A 19780-nucleotide genomic window follows, 5' to 3' on the forward strand; every position below is an offset into this window, starting at 1 on the left:
ACTCCATCCCTTTGATGTGAGTGTGCACAGATCCAGGTTGGAAATACCTGGCTTAAGTTAAGTGTTGATAACCAGCTTCGTAGTACGGGCCTTTTATGTTGAAGTAAACTCAAAAGCAAAACACTTGACACGAGGTGAAGACAAAAACGAGGACAGAGAAAGAACAGGATAGTTCACTCCTGGTAGTGTGTTTCGGCATTTATTTATAAATAGACGCAAAATAGAACAGCGGTTTGTTTAACAAAAGGGATCATGTTTTTGGCTTTTGAATTAGTGTGTATGCACACTGCATTTGTATCGCTAATTGGGTCAGCTAGAATATTACATTTTTAGTGGGCATTTAAAAAAAATTTGAATGAAATAAAAGAATCGGTGCAGATAAACTTTAGGGCAAAAACACAGACATCTTTTGTCCAGACCTGGTGCACAGTTATCATGCAACTGGCATATCACTCCAAAATGATTGCTTTCAGTGCTCAGACTGCTTGAATTTTGACTTTGTCCTGGATTAGCTTACAGTTTCCTTATCAAGTTTATTTTACAGCTCTTTGTATTCCACAGCAGGGCAGTATCTGTACCTTAGCATGGGTTCAATTTTATTAGTTGCGGAAGTAAAAGGCAGGTGCAGTCTGCTGTTGTTGTGCAATGGGCCTTTGAGACATACTTGGTGTGTGTCGACTTCTGACCTTTGAGGAAGAGACTACAACCAAAGAGAATGAGGTCTCAGGGTGCAGTGGAGCGACGGCCAAAGGGACTAATCCCTTTCATGTCAATGCATATGAAGGCTATTGGCAGCTGCAGTTTTAACATCGCACATCTGTCCATTTCTGTCTTTGCACCTCTGGACGTCCGGGTTTTGCTGCCTGAACCAGACTTTAAGCCAAAACAACTGTTCAGCCCCCCCCCCCCCAAAACACACACACACACACACACACACACACACACACACACACACACACACACACACACACACACACACACACACACACACACACACACACACACACAAAACCAGCATAATTCACATCACATTTCATGCATTACCAACTTCTTTTCAAAATATCACACTTACATGAACATTACACAAAGGCACCACGGCAACATAGCAGACACATGCAACAATCACTGTACAAACACATACATAGAAGAGAAACTTACAAGTGCCTGGGGAAATCTAGTATAGTTGTTGCATTAAAAAAAAAATGGGAGAAAAGAAACAACATCTTAATCAAACATTTACTGAGGAAGATTTTAAGGATCAACAACAGTATGTGTGCATTGCAACATTCTGGTAATAATAAATATAGCTTTTCACTAGACTACTTGGTTTTCTCTGTCATATCATGTGAAAACCAAGATTATAATTTATACTAGATCTATCACCTATACGTGTGTAACAGAATGCCAGTTTTCCTGCTTTCTGGGTCAGTGAACCAAGGTAACTTGATCTCATCCTCTTGTGCACAATGCCAGTCACTCTGCCAGAGGTTAAAGGGCAGCTCACCTGTGAACAAAGAGTCTGTAATCTCAGACACGCTTCATACACACAGTCATGCACCACAAAACAAGTATATAAGTATAACGGAATCTTCCTATCACCAAAGGCAACTCCTTAGACGAATAGAAGCAGGCCGACCCGTTCTATACTTTTAATTTAAACTTTGCAATGAGGTGCTTATCATTCTAATAAAACTACATTGAACTTTTTCTTTTTAATTTGGTTCACCCTTTTCTTTCCTTCCGGCTTTCCTCCAAAAACTAACAGGACCCAGCTCGTCTTCTTTATGAGAGACCATTGTGACACAGCACTGCTAATGCTAGCTCGTGCACACACACTTGGTTTCCAGCAGCCTCCTCTGCACTGCTAGCTCAAGCTTTGCTCTCTCTTTTTAAGTAAAGAGCCGGGTTGGGGGGTTGGGAAATGTTTTGTGGCCCAAATAAAAGAGCTAAAGTAGTCCGAACTCCTTTGTATGAATGTGTTGGGGTGGGGGTGGTGGGGGGGGGTGGCACTGACCCAAACAGTTTGTCTTTCAGGCCTGGGCTGTAGCTGGGCAACAGTAACCCATGGTGAAACAGGGCTGGAGAGGAAAAAAGGGGGCTTTGAGAGACAGGGTTTCATAAGGACAGTTAGTTGAAGCACTTCAGACGACGGATCCGCCAACACAAGCAGGTATGCATTAGCATCCTGCTATTGCAGTTACCTCTACTAAATCTTGGTTAGGTTTCTGATTTTAAAGTACAATAATTAGTTTACCTTTTCTTTGCGCAGAAATGACACTGAAACTATTCTCAAACAACACCCTTTTGATGTGAACAGAGACAATTTACTATCAGAAGGTTTGAGTTACTACTGTAAAAATGAATGAAAAAAAAATAAAACAGCGGTAAATCTTACTAAATAGAGAAGACAGCTGTTCGCGCAAATCTTACTCAATTTTGAAGGCCTTTCAACAGCCAGATCTGCATGTAAAAGGATATAAATCAAGAATCTCATGGAAATGCCAGACTTTTGCTCAGAAAAAGAGGCTACGCAGATCTACTGCTCCAAAAAACTACATTTTCAGTGTTGCATGGTACATGAGAATAGTCTTCACATAAGTTCACAGGATAACTCTTTACTTTTAGTTTCCACACTATGAAAGGAAATTAGCTTCCTGTGTAACTCAAATTTTCCAAATACTGCCTCTTTTACTCGTCATATCCAGATTGTATGGAGGGTTGAGATCCTTTGGATACTTTACCCAACCACAGGACCCCACCCAACTATCCAAACTGAGCCAGCGATTGTGAAAATAAAAAAGACCCTGCCTCAAAACATCTGACGTTGCTTTAATGAGAAAGATTATAGGCAGGAATGCAGTGTAATAACATCTATAGAAAATAGTATTTGCAGGTTGGTGCCGTAAATGTACAGAAGCCTGCACAATACGACTCTTGTAGTCTTAAAAGTATAAAATCCTGTGTAATGGTATAAGTTATTAGGGAAGTTATTTTCTATAAGTCTGACAGTTTAGAAACTGGTAGAAAAGTGTGTTATTTTTCACATTATCTGTTAAAAAAAACTGGATTTAGACTAAATGAATTATAAGCTTCTTACTGAATAAAATTGAGGGGATTTTTATTGGAGTAATTTAATAACAGTCCCTTTTTGAGGGCTTTTTTTTCTTCTTTTTTAAGCATTTATTGACTGTTTCAGTCAAGTCATTGTGTACTAGATTACACTGCAGCTTTGAAAACAGTTTAAATGTGAGAGTTAAGAGCTACACCTGTCTTATTAAGCAAGCTACTCAGAGACATAGGCTCCAAACAGAAAAATAGACATATTTAAGCAGAAAGTATTGCACATAAAAGGGAAAATACTAATACATACTTCTTATTAAGGTTTGAGCATAAAGAGAAACAAAGCCTGATAAGCACACACTATTTGAACAGTGAATTAAATTAGACAAAATATGAGATGATTTGGAAAGACTGAGGCTTGGGTACATTAAATAAGTTCTGTAGGCTTCTCTGATAGGGCAGGATGTGTGCAGCACGGAGGTCAGAAGGCACCACTTCCTTTGACAGGGCCTGAGAACCACAGCTCCCACTAAAACCCCAAGAAAAAATAAGGACAACAACCTCTAATTTTCTTCCATGTAAGGGTTCCCTGGAAGTATTTGTTATATCGCGCTAAACCGACCGTGGGAATAAGGACTGTCTACTGAACCCAATGGGTCTGCAGTGTGTTTTTATGAACAACTATATGTCCAATGGCTCCATCTGTCCTTCAGAGCAGCATAATTGATTTGTGTGAAATGCTGCCTACAAAAAGTGCAAAGTAACTGATTGTAAAACAAACAAGTCGTTGCAAACATTCAGTCTTTGCTAGGCCTTGACTAGCAGTATTGTTTGAGGCATTCCTGAAGGGGCTAACAGGGTGAATGGATAGGGGGAGAGACAATAACCTGAAAGCACCAGAGGGAGAGGAAGAATCTTAGTAAGCATTCCTTTCTAATCCACCATAAAGATGCCAAAGAAAACACTAGCCCAGAGGTGCCCTCAACTAAGCCAACAATATAATCTGCCTCATTGCATTGGTCTGTCTGCAACTATGTGATTTGACGTGTTGATTTTCTCCTCATAAATGACCACGGTTACATGATATTTTTTAATTCGGAATTAGTTATTCCGAATTAAATCATTTGGAATTAAAGTGTTCTGCTTCGTGTTTACATAGTAATAGTAATTCCGAATTGAGTTTTACATGGAAAACAACTTTTTTTGGCTTTATTCAATTTCGCTTTAGCTCTGGGGATTGGGAAGGCTCTGATTGGACGAACGTGGGCGAACGTGATGTATCACGTCTATCGGGAAAAACACACAACAAACTTTTAATTGTCGGCTGTAACACTGAAGACCACACGTGATAACTGTTTTCACCCTTATTTTGATTGTAGTTTTGAAGCAACAGCTCGACAATAACACACACTGGTCCGCAGAGCGGAAGGGAGATAGGAACTAATCACTGGTACATAAATACCAGTAGAATTCCGGAAAACAATAACCAGGAATAAATAGTTGCTCACTGGTAAAGATAGTAGTTATAACAACTGGTACAACTTGGTGATATCACAACCTGTGAATGCAGTACGGGGACGCATTTACTCCATCTCTGGGTCTTAGTATTACCCGTCCATTTGCCGATGTCCATGTGTGTGTAACAAGTCCATGTGTGAATGTTCGCATGTTTTTGCCTCCGTCCAGGCACTCTTTTTATTATATCCATGTCTTTTAGGGCTCTTATTAAATAAATAGTCCGGGCGACCATCACCATGTCGTCACCAGTGCATAATCAAATTAACTTAAAGGAGAATTAAGTGTTTACAAGATAGAGGAATTATCTAATTTGGAATTAAAATCGGATTAAAACAAGCCACCTAATTCGGATTTAAGTTAAATATGGAATTAAATTAGCATTAGGAATTAAGTGTTTACAAGGTCAGTTTAAAGAAAAATTAACTTTTATTCTGCTATAAAGGGCCCATGTTCCGCTAAATCAACTTTTCTGTGCTTTAAACACCATAAAAAGTGCTATTTGGGCTTCATACACATGTCCAAAGTGTTTTTCATTGATTCCCTGAAGCGTTAGTTAGAGGGTGATTTGCTCCTTTCTTACTGCAGGGTGAGCCCAAACACCTCGCTCCAATTTGATGATGTGTTCCCACTTTGATGACGAATTTGACGCAGCACTGAGCTGGAGAAGCTGCACCTCCAGGAAGCTCTCTACCGTAATTGACATGTAAACAGACACGCCCACGAAGGTGAGCATTTCAGCGTCCTTCGCGCAGTGCTATGTATGTATTTTCTACAGTCTATGTATGTAGCGGCGAACGCCCCGCCCCCACGCTCTGTCTTGTGTTTTTAAAGCAGCATGAGCTCGGCTACAAAGTGGGTGGGAGGAGAGCGGGCCGTTCTCTGGCCCTACACCGTGCAGGGAGGAGGAAGTCAGTGTCCCGTCTATGGACACGCCCACTCATGAATATGCATAAGTAGGACGCAAATCAGCCTGTTTGTGTAGAGTTGCTCAGAAGGAGACTTTTCAGAGGCTAGAACTCTGGAAAACAGGTGAGTTTGGGAAAATAAACCTCAAATACTATGTTGACATGACATGTGACCTTTAAAGAGGAATTAAAGCTCCGATGTAAACGTGGCCACTGTCTGCATGTTTATCCTTCAATCCATCCACTCTTCATTACATCCATGTCTTTTAAGGCTCTTATTAAATAAATAGTCTCGGATGGAGTCCGGACGGCCATCCTTGACTATGTCACACATGAGCAGAATGACAGGAAATTAACTTAAGTGTTTACAAGAAAGAGGAATAATTTAATTCGGAATTAAAATCGGAATGAACCAGCCACCTAATTTGGATTTAAGTTCAATTCAGAATTAATTTTGCATTAGGAATTAATAGTTTAAACAAGGTCAGTTTAAAGAGGATTTAACTTTTATTCTGAATTAAAGAAGAATTAAAGCTCCCATGTAAACGTAGCCCATTACTTTTCTAAAAAAAAAAAAAAACGCTTTATTCTTTAGTGAAAACATGTTCTTGCTGTAGATTCCATTTGGAAAATTTGAACAGTGTAGTATATGAAACACTACAAGTACGGTACATATCCAATTTTAGAAGCTAAATAAAATAAGCAGATGCTTTTTAACTGGAGTAATAACACCCCACACTGTCTGCTCCTTCTAAGTCAAAGATCTTGTCTTTCATCATTTTTTAAGAGGCTGGGAGTTACGACGGGTCATAACACAACCCCCAGTTTATTTGCTAACTACTACTGAGACAATGGTTAAAACATTTATTACATGGAAAGAGCCACTGTTTCTTTCAAGAATTTGGGGGTAAGGGAGAGGACCCTTGTTTATTTAATTCGACTTTGGACATCTGAGCAGAAAGAACTGGCTTTAATCTATGATCCGCGACTGTGTTGAAAATGGATGCCAGTAGAGCTCAGTAGATGGATAAGACTCGGAAACTGTTTTACTGTGAGAGAGGCAACATGTGCTGAAGGGACTGTGGGCAACCCACTTCATTCCTCCACAAGCTTGTCTCTCCCAGTATGGGGGCGACTGACTGTTCAATGGCAGCACCTGGCCCTATGCTTTCCCCTTTGTGAAGATGTGACTTCACTGGATTACCATCACAACATCCACCAGCTGTCCCATACGCAGCCCCCCCATCAAACCAACACCCACCCACCCACCTCCTCTACTTTCTAACCATTTCCCAACCCCCAATCCAATCCCTCCAGCTGGATTCTCTCTAAATGACACCCTCTCAATCTGCCTAATTATCTCTCCTTGGGCCTTGTCACCATAGCTCTCTCGACACAGCACAGTCCAGTCACAGGGCGGAGCTGTAGAGGCCAAAGGCTCTTCAACTGGACTTCCTGACTGCTCACCTAGTGGGTCGCTCTTTCTAGGACACCATACACACTTCACTGCCAAGTTCAAAACTATGAACAATGGCAATGCTTACAACAGTAATCGTTTTTGAAGTACATATCAGAAGCTTTTACCTAAAACTTGCATCAGATGGGTTTGCATTTAATGATTAACCATTGCAAGGTTATATGTATGAGTCAGAAATTGACAGTTATCTGAGTTTCTTTTATGTTGTCTCATACAAAGGCAACATTTAAAAAATGTTGATCCGTGTAAGGACAACCACATTTCAGCACACTTTAAACTTCCACTTTAATGTCATAGATTTTGTTTCCAAGAGGACAGAGGATATGTTGGTATTTGGGACACTGACAATGGCACCTGCTATAAGGACTCAAACACTGTCATTTGAGAACTACTTCGTGAAAGAAAAAAAAAAATAGGTGGAAAAGTGAGAACTAATAACCTGCAACTGATTTGTTAATATGTGAAATAATTAATCTACTTAGCAGTCCTATGGGAAATCCAGGGAAGTTTTCTAACATGATTTAAAAAAAAAAAAAAAAATCGACATGAGATTTGCAGTTAGTTTCGCTCAAGCCCATCCTCACTTTACAATGCCCTTTCTTCTCCCAACTCTCCATTCTAGGGTGCCAGGTTACAGCGGGTATCTGTTGAAAGAAAGGATCCTTTCTGCCGATTTATATCTCCCGTTTCTGTCAGATCCCATGGGATGGGGTGGGAGGACTCCACTACTCATAGGACTGGTCTAACCACTCTCATGTGGGCACGCTCCGCTTCACTGCTCTACCCTGCTTAGGGACTACTTCTACACTGTGGTATGACATTTGGTGGCCCCTGCCATTAGAACTCTATTGACTTTGCACTTTGACGCTTTCTCTTTCTTGGCACTGGATCAGTAAAGTCATTATAAGTGCCCACGTGCTACAAACTGAACACATGTGCACACATATACAGTATTTACAAAGTACCAGCGTAACGACTAAAAGAAGAAAAAAAAAGTCCATGTACAACACAAAAGTAATTGGGAGCTTTAGGTTCCTTAACCGTCATAAAACTAAACGTTGACGTCACAGTAAAGTTGAAAATACAGTGAGATTATAAGAACGTATGAAATCTTACATTTACTCATTTTGAGACATAATCATCATAGCGACCGCTAATGATTGATAACGGGTGTGGGCAACGGTTACTTGTTCCTTGCACAGCCAAGTTACACATTGGCTAACGTAAAAAAGCAGCTTCCACCCAGGGTACGACTACTATGCAGACCTGAAAGCAAAAATCAGTGCATTGACACATAGTTGGTTTCCATGTGTGATTGCTCATTTAGAGTGCATTCATTACTAGTGTAGTACGTCATTTGGACAAAAGCGTATGCTAAATAAAATTGCAGAATAATTGCTACATAGCAACCTGAAGTAGAGTTAATAACTAGATCCTTACACACTAAATGGTAAAGTTGCCATTTTGGAGGGAAACTGTGACTGTATCTGTTCTTTTTAAAAGAGTGGCGTGTTTTTTCAACTAAAGACTAAAAAAAAGGAGGAAAAAAAAGGGGTGGGGGGTGGGGGTGGGGGGGCAGTGGACCTCCTTGCCCCCAAGGCAAGACACTGTAGGCTATTTAACTCAACTATTGTTGAGGGCTCTCACAAAAACAAAAGCCTGATCATCATCAAAAGATGGAGAAGATAAAGAAAACATGCAGGGGCATCACATTGAAACAATGCATGGTGGATATTTCAACAACATAGAAATTAATCCATTCTAACCATTAAAGATAGAGAACAGAAAGACGCCAACTCGATTTCCAGGTTTTGAAGAAACAGAAAAGAAACTTAGTCAAGTGAAGAGCTGTGATTGATGGCATCAGAAAACGTCATACATGTCCACATACACGTGTATGTAAAACAAATAAATGTGTGAAGTCTTCCATGGCAGGTATAACTCACAGAGCAACAACAACAACAACAAAAGAATCAGTACCTCAGTGGGAATTCATCTCCTTGTTAGCAACTTCAAAAAACCAAATGACACCCAACATTGTGGTAAACCAGTGAACACAAAAACTTTATGTAGTAGCCTACAGAAACAATAAGAAAACGGCTTTTTTTTTTTAAAAAAACATGGCACACCAGCCTGATATTCGTACAGCTTTAATGTATATGTGGAACTTACATGCATTGAGAGGTGGAATCTAAGCAAGCCCCTCCATTCTCACAAGGTCTGTACTTATCCACACAACGGATCCCTGTGGAGAAATAAAAGAAAGGAGTAAAACAAAAGGAAAATAATGAACTGAATTCATATCCATTGCCTGGATTAAGATGATGCTTGATGATGAAACTGGATATTATAGAATATTTGCAACACAGTGTTGTGAAAAGTTACATATTTCAGTTAAATGTATACTCCACACAGCAACTTTCACTACTGATGTCTGGATAACAGGTCTGTCTCTTATATGCACAGCCGTGTGTGCAGATTTACGTTACCAATTCCACAATAATAATAATAATAATAATAATAATAATAATAATAATAATAATAGCCCATTAAAGCAACTAAATATAGTCCCTGTGCTTGTTTTTGAAGTCTTCATTCTCAGTTGGAGTTTTGTAAACTCAAAGCTTAAGAAAATTTAATTAATGTACTTTTCTAAAGGTAAGTGAGATAAATATAAGATATTTTCTTGTCACTGATGTTTCAGACATGTGGAATTTTCATTTTTTGGTCTTAAAAAGACTGCAACTTAATTGTTCACCATAACGACTAAACTACAATAAAAACCACATAGTAGATAAATATGAATCCGATATCAAAGCATGAACAGTATTTCCACTCTACACGTGGGTAAAGCTTCAACCAAATGCAACAAGTGATTGGATTAAAGTGAAGGAAACAAACTAACCTTCGCCGAAGTGCATCAACAATAAAAAAGACAAAATAATCCATTGGATATCTCCTTCCATTTCGGTGGAAACGTTTCCAGCGTTGTGAGTCTGGCTTTTAGTAATAGAAATACATCCTTTGATTGGTTTTTATGGAAATAATAAAGGCTCCAGAACGGATGGGGTTTCTTCTCCTAAAGTTATAGCCGTAAAACCAGGCTTCAGGTCCCGGTCCCGTATTATCCTCCGCAGCTCGACCACAGCTGCTGTGTGTGCTGCTCTATCCTCTACAAACTTTGATTCAAGTTTCTCTGCTCGGTCCGACTCAGGTCTGCTCTCTCTCCGCCTCCTCCACCCCTCCCTCTCCCTCTCTCTCTCACTACCATAGTCTCTCTCTCTCTCTCTCTCTCTCTCTCTCCCTCTCCCTCTCTCTCTACACCTCTCACTACCATAGTCTCTCTCTCTCTCTCTCTCTCTCTCTCTCTCTCTCTCTCTCTCTCTATACCTCTCACTACCATAGTCTCTCTCTCTCTCCCTCTCCCTCTCTCTCTCTCTACACCTCTCACTACCATAGTCTCTCTCTGTCTCTCTCTCTCTCTACACCTCTCACTACCATAGTCTCGCTCTCTCTCTCTCTCTCTCTCTCTCTCTATACCTCTCACTACCATAGTCTCTCTCTCTCTCCCTCTCTCTCTCTCTCTCTACACCTCTCACTACCATACTCTCTCTCTCTCTCTCTCTCTCTCTCTCTCTACACCTCTCACTACCATACTCTCTCTCTCTCTCTCTCTCTCCCTCTCCCTCTCTCTCTCTCTACACCTCTCACTACCATAGTCTCTCTCTGTCTCTCTCTTTCTCTACACCTCTCACTACCATACTCTCTCTCTCTCTCTCTCTCTCTCTCTCTCTATATATATATATATATATACAAATATGCATCTGGTTATACAAGTACATACATATATACATACATACTAGGGCTGGGCAATATATTTTATTTGACGATATAGAAAATTACAATATCGCCTATATATATATATATATATATATATATATATATATATATATATTATATATTATATATATATATATATATATATATATTTTTTTTTTTTTTTTTGTATAGCATATTTTGTATCAAAATACTTGTTTTAGAAGTTGCTGCTTTCTCTACTTCTCAGAACAGCATGAAAAGCCCAGTTAGATTGATTGCTGTTTGTGTCCTACTACTACTACTACTACTACTACTGAAACATATTGTGCAGCTGTTTGTTATGTAATAAATGTGCCTGTGTGGCATTTTATATCAGTAATTTAAACCCTGAATTGGCTTTCTGGCAAGACTTCATTTTAATTACCGTAAATTAATCAAGATTTATATCACCATTTTAAGGAAAAATATTGAGATATGAGTTTTGGTCCATATTGCCCAGCTCTAATACATACATGTACACAAACACTTACATATGTACATTATATATACATACATGAATTGACAGACTATTTATAAATACATAAATATAGTAATAAATATAATAAATCTCTAATAAATAAAAATTTTCAACATTTAATTTAATTTAATTTATAATAAATCTCTCTCTCTCTCTGAGCCTGATAGAGCAAATATTACTGGTGATGCTTTAATAAATTGATGTGGGGGTTAAAGGTGGGATGATATATCAAGCAACAAAATTTTGCAATATCTTTGCGATATCTTTGCTACATCTGTCCACCCAAGTGTGTTTTTTCAACTGTAGGAAACATAGTCATGACCCAAATGTTCGGCTTCCAGAAAATGTAGACATGCTAATTTTCTTATAAAATAACTTGTGCATTTCCTAAATCTGATTTATTTTGAGAAAACTTGTAATGCAAAGTAGGCTGGGCGAAATGGCCCAAACCTCATATCTTGATCTCAACATTTTTTCTCAAAATTACGATATACGATATTAATCTTGATATTTTTAACTGAATAAAGTCGTACCAGAAAGACAATTCTGGGTTAAACAGCTGCACACTATGTGCCACTTTTGGCTTTTTCTCCTATAAAGGACAGCATATGTGAGTGAGTTCTGTGGTGTGGATGTTTAGGGGAAGGTCTGGGTTAGGATGTACTCAGCACTTCATCTGTGCTTTTCATGCTGTTCTAAGAAGTAACGAAAGCAGCGACTCCTAAAACGAGTATTTTAGTAAAAAAAAAAAAGCTGTAAAAATATATATCAGAGATATGGAAAAATTGTAAAGAAGGATACTGTTTGACTGTAACAACTTCCAAAAGATGTGCAGATTTTTTCTTCATTGATTTCAAGGACCAGCTCAAGCTGCTGTGGCTGCAATAGTTGTTTTTTCGTTCAGCCGAAACTGGTTAACATTAGAAATGTTTAGGGTATCGAACGCGTCCTAAAATGCATACTCATAAACTCATAAAACATGATCCAATACCACAAGAAGATATCAACCGATTAGATTTCATTCATCAATTTAGTTTGGTTGTGAATGAACAATGTTGGTTGTGTGGAAAAACTTTAAGGGTAGTGAGAGCAGTGCTAAGATTTTTGTCATTTTGACATTTTTTTTTTTCTTTTACAGTAAGTGACGTTAATGTAAATAATAATTAGATTTTTGTTAACTAATAAAAACAAAACTTTGGTTCACATGGGACAAAAATTCAATGAGAACTAATTTGAAGTAACTCTTTCTATTATAGTTGACTGTATCTGTATCGTATTTAGTCAGCTAAAATCTTAATGTCATTTAGTTGACTAGAACTAGAAGTGAAATAGTCCTGATGACTGATGAAAACTAAGTTGCATTTCAGTCAAAACTAAAACTAAATCAAAAAATTGCAGTTAAAATTAACATAGTACTTTTACTCGTTCTGGAAAATGGTGGTATCAGACATCCTTAGTTAACATTGTTCAAACTCATAAACTACTACTTCTGCTACAAAATGCCACAAGGAACCTAACAGAACTATTAAACAACTTGCTCATTTTCATCTTTTATAGTTTAATAGCAGAAAACAGTAAGTTTGAATCCACTGCACTGTGGGTCATTGAACAAGGCCCTTAACCCTAAATGCTGCCTTGGTGCTACATGCTGACTGCTTACTCTGATAGGTTGAATGCAGAGAACACATTTTGTGAATGTACTAATGAAATTGATTTCTTCTTGAAACTAAAATCTTTATTTAATTAAATGGCAATAATATACTCAAAACTAAAAAAAAAAAAAAGCTCTAAGCTACCCTACTCAGTTGATTTATGGGAGGCCAGCACATTTTCAACTTTTAGGACTTTGCTAAAGACTTTCTGATTAAAGGCTTAAAACATACTCAAGCTTAGTCCACCAGGTCAATCGACCTTTCACAAAACCTCGCCCACAAACAGTCATTGTCCAATCATACATCCGAGCAACCGTTACTATGTAACCTGCGTACGGCATGCTCAGAGTGGCTCTATGGTGAGGCGGTGTGCTCATAGCTTGTACAGGTCAGATACCAGGTATCCCAAGAGTTTGGGTGGGGGAGTCGTGTTCTTTCCGTTCCCAAAGCCGAAAACACAACTGGAGTGATGTCTACAATGGACTATAAAACTATGAAAACATCTCAGGGATGTGTTTGTCAGTATGCGTGTATGTGTATGGGAGATGTGTATGTTTTTAACGTTATCTCATCTTGTCTACACTAATGTGTATGTTCAGCAAAATGACAATAAAGCTTGATTTAATTTGATTTTGATTAAAGGCAGGGTAGGTGATTTTTGAAAGCTAGCATGATTTTGAATGTTGCTTCACCGACGGCTCCGCCTTTACCCCCCTCCCATCTGTGCTTCATCTCACTCAGCATTAAGTAAACACTAATATGAATGTTAGTTAGTTAGTTAGTTAGTTAGTTTATTTCGGTCATTGTGAACATCCAGATCTTAGGTCATTCAAAGATTCCACACATTACACGACAGGAAAAAAAAAAAAATAAATAAGTATACATTAAGAATATCAACCGCTAATTGATGCCTGACCGAAAGGGGTTAAGGCTGAAGTCAAGACTTATTTTGCCTAACCCCTTATACAACTGAAACACTAATGTATGTCCAAAGGTGACATAATTATACAGTTTCTCTCATACCAACGATGGTAACATGTAAGCACAAAACATAAACTTCAACAATCAAAATTATATTAAGCATCCTCGATCAACTTCTTTTCTAATGTTTCATTCAAGTGTTCTATACTTCTCTATAATATTTAACTTGTACATTTTCTTAAACGCATGAATAGTTTTGGAGCCCTTAAGTTGTGTAGGTAGACCGTTCCACAGATCAACTCCTTTGACTGATAAACACCTCCTCTTAGTATTACTCTTCGCCATGGGTTTTTGTAGCAGATCAGTTCCTCTGAGGTTATATCTTGATTCTCTAGTTTGAAACATCTTTTGTAAACAGTGAGGAAGCATGAGATTGTGAGCCTTGTACATCACAACTGCTGTGTAGACATCAACAAGATCATGCAATTTTAAGATATTTAATCTAATAAAAAGTGGATTTGTTGGAGCAAGGTATTCTGAATGGCTGATCACTCTAATTGCTTTCTTTTGTAATAAGAAGATGGGTTGTATATTAGTTTTATAGGTATTCCCCCATATTTCCACACAATAGCTAAGGTATGGAAGGATGAGGGAATTGTACAGTATATATAATGCATTTTGATTCACAGAGGTTTTTATTTTATACAGTATGGCAATAAGTTTGGAAATTTTTGTCTTTAGTGTATTTAAGTGTGCTTTCCAATTTAACTTATTGTCAATATTGATTCCCAAAAACTTTGTAACATACACCCTTTCAATTTCTACCTCCCCAATTTTGATTCGACATGGTTTGTTTACTTCCTTGTTTCCGAATATAATATATTTAGTTTTTTGCAGATTTATGGAAAGTTTATTTACATCAAACCAGTTTTTAAGTATCTTGAGTTCAGTTCCTACTGTGTTCAAAAGCAGCTCAAGATCTTTTCCCGAACAATACAAACTGGTATCATCGGCAAATAGAATACATTGTAATTTGTTGAGGACTTCGCTGATTTCATTAATGTACATAATAAATAGTTTAGGTCCCAAAACGGAGCCCTGAGGAACTCCGTGGGTTATTTTTGCCTCCATTGAGTTGATATTATCAATATGTACATACTGATTTCGGTCACTTAGATAACTTTTTAGCCAATCATGTGCTAAGCCCCTGACACCATACCTTTCTAATTTATTTAAAAGTAATGAATGGTCTATTGTGTCAAAGGCCTTGCTAAGGTCAATAAAGACTCCAACAGCATACTCACTGTTCTCAATAGATGTTGATATCTTTTCTACTAGTTCCGTAACTGCCATTGAAGTGGACCTATTGGATCTAAAACCATACTGATGTTCACTTAACAGGTTATGCTTGTCTACAAAGCTATCAAGTCGTTTCACAAATAGCTTTTCCAGTATTTTTGAAAACTGCGAGAGTATTGAGATCGGTCTGTAATTGGTAAACTGTTGCTTTTCTCCACTTTTAAAAATAGGTATTACTTTGGCAGTTTTCATTTTACTCGGAAAGATACCCATTGAGAAAGACTGATTACATATATACATGAGAGGAGTAACAATAAGATCAATGATATCTTTCACGAGGACCATATCTATATCAGATCCATCTGTTGATCTCTTAGTTTTGAAGGAATGTACAATTTCAATGATTTCGCTCTCACTAACACTTTTAATGAAAAGTGAGTTTAGATTATTTTTAATATTCATTTCTTTAAATTCATTGGCATTGCTTGGTAGCACAATTTCATTGGCTAACTTCGGCCCAACACTGACAAAAAAACTGTTAAATGCATTAGCAATTTCCTTTTTTTCACTGATGATTGAATTATTCATTGTGAAGTAATTTGGATATTCTTCCTTTTTTCTTCCATTCCTGATAATGCCATTCAATACCTTCCAGGTACCCTGGATATCACTCTTGTTCTGCTCCAGCAATTTGTGATAGTATGCTTTTTTATTGAATCTTATTATTTGAGTTAACTTATTTTTGTACATTTTATATCTTTCTTCAGTTTGTTTAGTCCTTTGCTTTAAATGTACTCTATAGAGTTGTTGTTTTCTTTTACAAGCCTTAGCTATGCCCTTGGTTAGCCATGGTTTATCCTGGCTGTTTTTGTTTTTAGTATAATATTTCTTACACGGACAGTGCTGGTCATACAATTGGATTAGGGTAAGTAGGAAGGCATTGTATGCCTTATCAGGGTCAGGAGTTGCATACACTTCTTCCCAAGTTTGGGCACATAAGTCCCCCTTGAGAGCAGCAATAGCTTCAGGTGTTCGATGTCTTACATATTTGAAATCATTTATTTTGGTTGTAATATTTTGCAATTGTTTAAAAATACTAAAAATAGGAAGATGGTCAGTGATATCATTGATAAGTACTCCAGCTGTAATTTGACTTGCTAATTGATTAGTAAATATATTATCTATTAACGTTGATGTGTCCGTGGTAATTCTGGTTGGCTTAACAATAAGGGGAAAAAGGGAGTTGCTATATATAGTATTAATGAAGTCTGTTGTTCTTAAATTTTTCTGAGGGTTCAGTAGATTGATATTAAAGTCACCACACACAATATGGACCTTGTTTAAATTACTAAAGAGGTAGTCCATTTTTTTATTGAAAATGTCTAGACATGATCCAGGTGTTCTGTACACACAACTAACAACAATATTTTTAGACTTTTCTACAATAATTTCACATGTTATACACTCCAGAACATCATCGATGGTGGTTGACTTGCTATCAATCTTTTTAAACCTCAGATCTGTATCTATGTATAGTGCAACGCCCCCACCTCTTTTATTTATCCGATTTGTAGTGAACAATTCATATCCATCTAATTGAACTTCACAGCACCTATCTGCATCCAACCAAGTCTCAGAAACAGCAATGACACTGAATTTATTAAACTGATTAAGATATTGTTTAATTTCGTTATAATTTTTGTTCAAACTCCTACTATTAAAGTGTATAATGCTAAAGGCTCCATTCATATTAATGCGTTTAAATTGCTCGTCAGTATAGTAATCACAATCATTAATTATATTATTAAACAAATGCTTATCCGGATCTATGTCACAGCCAAACTCATTTACTCTATAATTTGTATCATTTGTACCATTTATATATTCTGTATCATTGTTATCAATATCCACTTCGCTCAATTCATCCTCACTGTCATACATTTGTTTTTAGTTTTATCATACACACACATTCCCCCCGAAAGCGCATAGCGTTGGACACACCCAACCACAGGACCACTCACGCTCATGGAGCACATACTCACGCACGCAGGACACGTACACACACAACGTACACATCCACATTTATGCCCAAGCGACGCGCTAACAATCACACACACGCGCACAAACAGCACGCAATCAGACGCACGCAGAAAACTACTGTCTATTTGGAGATGTCCCGTACAGTTCCCAGTACTCCCAAGTCCAAAGTCCAAAGTCCGAGTATTCGAAATATTCATATCCACTTGTCGACTCCACTGAATATTATTAGAACTCACTGTCATTATATCCTTTGAGAAAAAAGTACCAAAACGCAAGCCTTCCATCCAACGCAAGACGAACACACACTGTCCATTTGCAGAGTTACAGTATATCCTCAGTCTAACAGAAAAATATCCATCAATCCATCGCCTCCTTCGTGTTAAATTATTCCTCCAGGAAACATCCGCTGCGTAACTAAAAATAATAATAAGGCTAGATGTGGCCTGTGAGCATCCATGTCCTCCCATCTGGGCACAATTGTCTTTCCCATAAACACTGTGACTTATCTTCTCACGAGTTGTAAGTATATTCAGAGGAATTTGCAACATTATTTGATTTGGTCAAGGTCTTTCATTCCTCTTACCAGTATGACTTTAGCTTGTTCCGGAGTGTGCCCATTTAGCTGGATGAATATCTTACAATTCCTCGTCCATGTCGCTTTGATCTTCCCATTTTTTTTCAGGATACGCGCTTCTCTGGCAATTCCAGCCGCTTTCTTTGTTAGATGATCATTTAGATACACAGACGTTCCTTTTAACTTCTTTCCTTGACGCATGAGTTCCGTTTTATGTTTGCGATTTGCAAAACGCAAAATAATAGCTGGATTAGCCTTGTCCTTCCGCGGCAAAGTGTGGCATGCCGAGATGGCGGTCGGATCCAGGTAGACGTCCTTCTCTGCCAGAAAGTTCACAACTTGCTCTTCCAGCGTTTGCAAATCCTCGGCATGTGCATCCTCACTTATATTTCTGCCATCCATAGTTGCTCTGGCGTAAGAGCGCGGCTTGATTGTAAGACCTGTAATTATAACATCTTCCATTCTGGTGTACTGCTCGAGGTTGTCGATTCTTATCTCAAGCTCCTCGATGGTTTTGTCTCTTTCTCTTACGATATTTTTAAGTTGCTTCACTTCTTCAAAAAGTTCCGCCAGCTTAATCAGCTGTTGCGTCACTTTTGTTAGCTCCCCAGACATACGATTTAGAGATTCCCGGATTTCCTCCATATCATTCTCCATCTTTGCCTCCGCTGCTTTCTTCGGGCCCATCGCAAACTTTTCCTGTGCTACTTTTTGTTTCTTACTCACACTTTAGGCAGGAAAAAAACGTATCTTTGATACTTAAGCCTGCAACACGTCGCAGGGCGCAGCCATCTTGGATGGCGATCTTGGATGACGTCAGCACAGAGCAGAGATCTGATTGTGTTATCACTAGAAGGTCAACATCTATCTGAGGATCTCCATTATTCAGGTGGTGTAAACGGTCGAATGTAGTGTGTGAGTGAGTGTTGGTGGTGGTCGGGGGGGTCGATGGTGCACTTTGGCAGCCTCGCTTCCATCAGTCTGCCCCAGGGCAGCTGTGGCTACAATAGTAGTTTACCACCACTAAGTGTGGCATGAAAGAATAATCCCTTAATTTTGTAAAGGGACTTTGAGTGCCCAAAAAAGCGCTATATAAAACATGATTTAAAAACTCAGTTTTAAGTCCGTCACAGGTGACGCTTTAAGTGTGGGCTCGTGCCCGCGAGGGGTCGAGAAAGAGCAGGGAGACAGGGAGACGTGATTGGTTAAAAAAATTGTCTTTTTTCATTGGTCAAAGTTTTTACAGGCTTACAGCTGTTACAGATGATGGAATTTCTTTATTCCTTTTTCAGAGCACATAAGATCTAAATTTCTGTCAGGACATCAAGACAATTTCAACCAAAAACTTAAAAAGTGCATCTGGAGAAAATCACCTACCCTACCTTTAAATAAGGTGACATAACTATACATTCACGTACTTATAGTGCAGTGAGCCACGACGACATAAACATCAGCAGGCTCGCCTCCCAGAAGTCTTTCTCATGCCGGGTTAGTGCCACTAGCTCGTCCATCTTATTGTAGATAGATTTAACATTCCCCATGATGACGGATGGGAGGACAGGCTGATATCTTCTTCTCCTTGCTCGGTGCTTTGCCCTTGCGCAACATCTCCGCCGTTCCCTCCTCAGTTCATAGGGGATGTCGGATCTGCTTAGGTTGGTGTAGCATTAGCACGGAGTGCTAACAGCTGATCTTGGCTTTGAACAATCCGAGGAGTATTTCCCGACACAATCCCAAAAATTGCAGAAAAGCAGCAGAAAAAATAGTGCAGTTTGGGCGTCTATCTTTGAAAGAAATAAAGGAACACACTAAGAATACAAAATATAGGTAAACAAGGTAAAAAGAAGGAAAAAGAAGAGAAAAACATCAGTTGTGAGCTGGAGCTGCTGTTGTGGCCATTCGGTTAATCGCTTCAATAGTTGTAATGTCCCATTGTTGTTTGTTTTAACATGTTGAATATATCCCTCCACACCATATTGTAACCTTTTTTCCCTGGAT

General features: G+C 38.4%; 1 protein-coding gene across 1 annotated transcript in view; it reads right to left on the reverse strand.

Annotated features, from left to right (window-relative positions):
* The window catches only part of notch3 (notch receptor 3), a 31858-nt gene extending 21713 nt beyond the window's left edge, over window positions 1-10145 (reverse strand). The window contains exons 1-2 of the mRNA XM_028454872.1: window positions 9866-10145; window positions 9133-9205 (exon numbers count right to left, since the gene is read on the reverse strand). Of these exons, the coding sequence (XP_028310673.1) occupies window positions 9133-9205; window positions 9866-9926 (134 nt within the window). The 5' untranslated portion in view covers window positions 9927-10145. The remainder of the gene's footprint in view (window positions 1-9132; window positions 9206-9865) is intronic.
* Between the last annotated feature and the right edge of the window lie 9635 nt (window positions 10146-19780).

Source organism: Gouania willdenowi, chromosome 8, assembly GCF_900634775.1.
Source record: "Gouania willdenowi chromosome 8, fGouWil2.1, whole genome shotgun sequence".
Taxonomy (NCBI): domain Eukaryota; kingdom Metazoa; phylum Chordata; class Actinopteri; order Blenniiformes; family Gobiesocidae; genus Gouania; species Gouania willdenowi.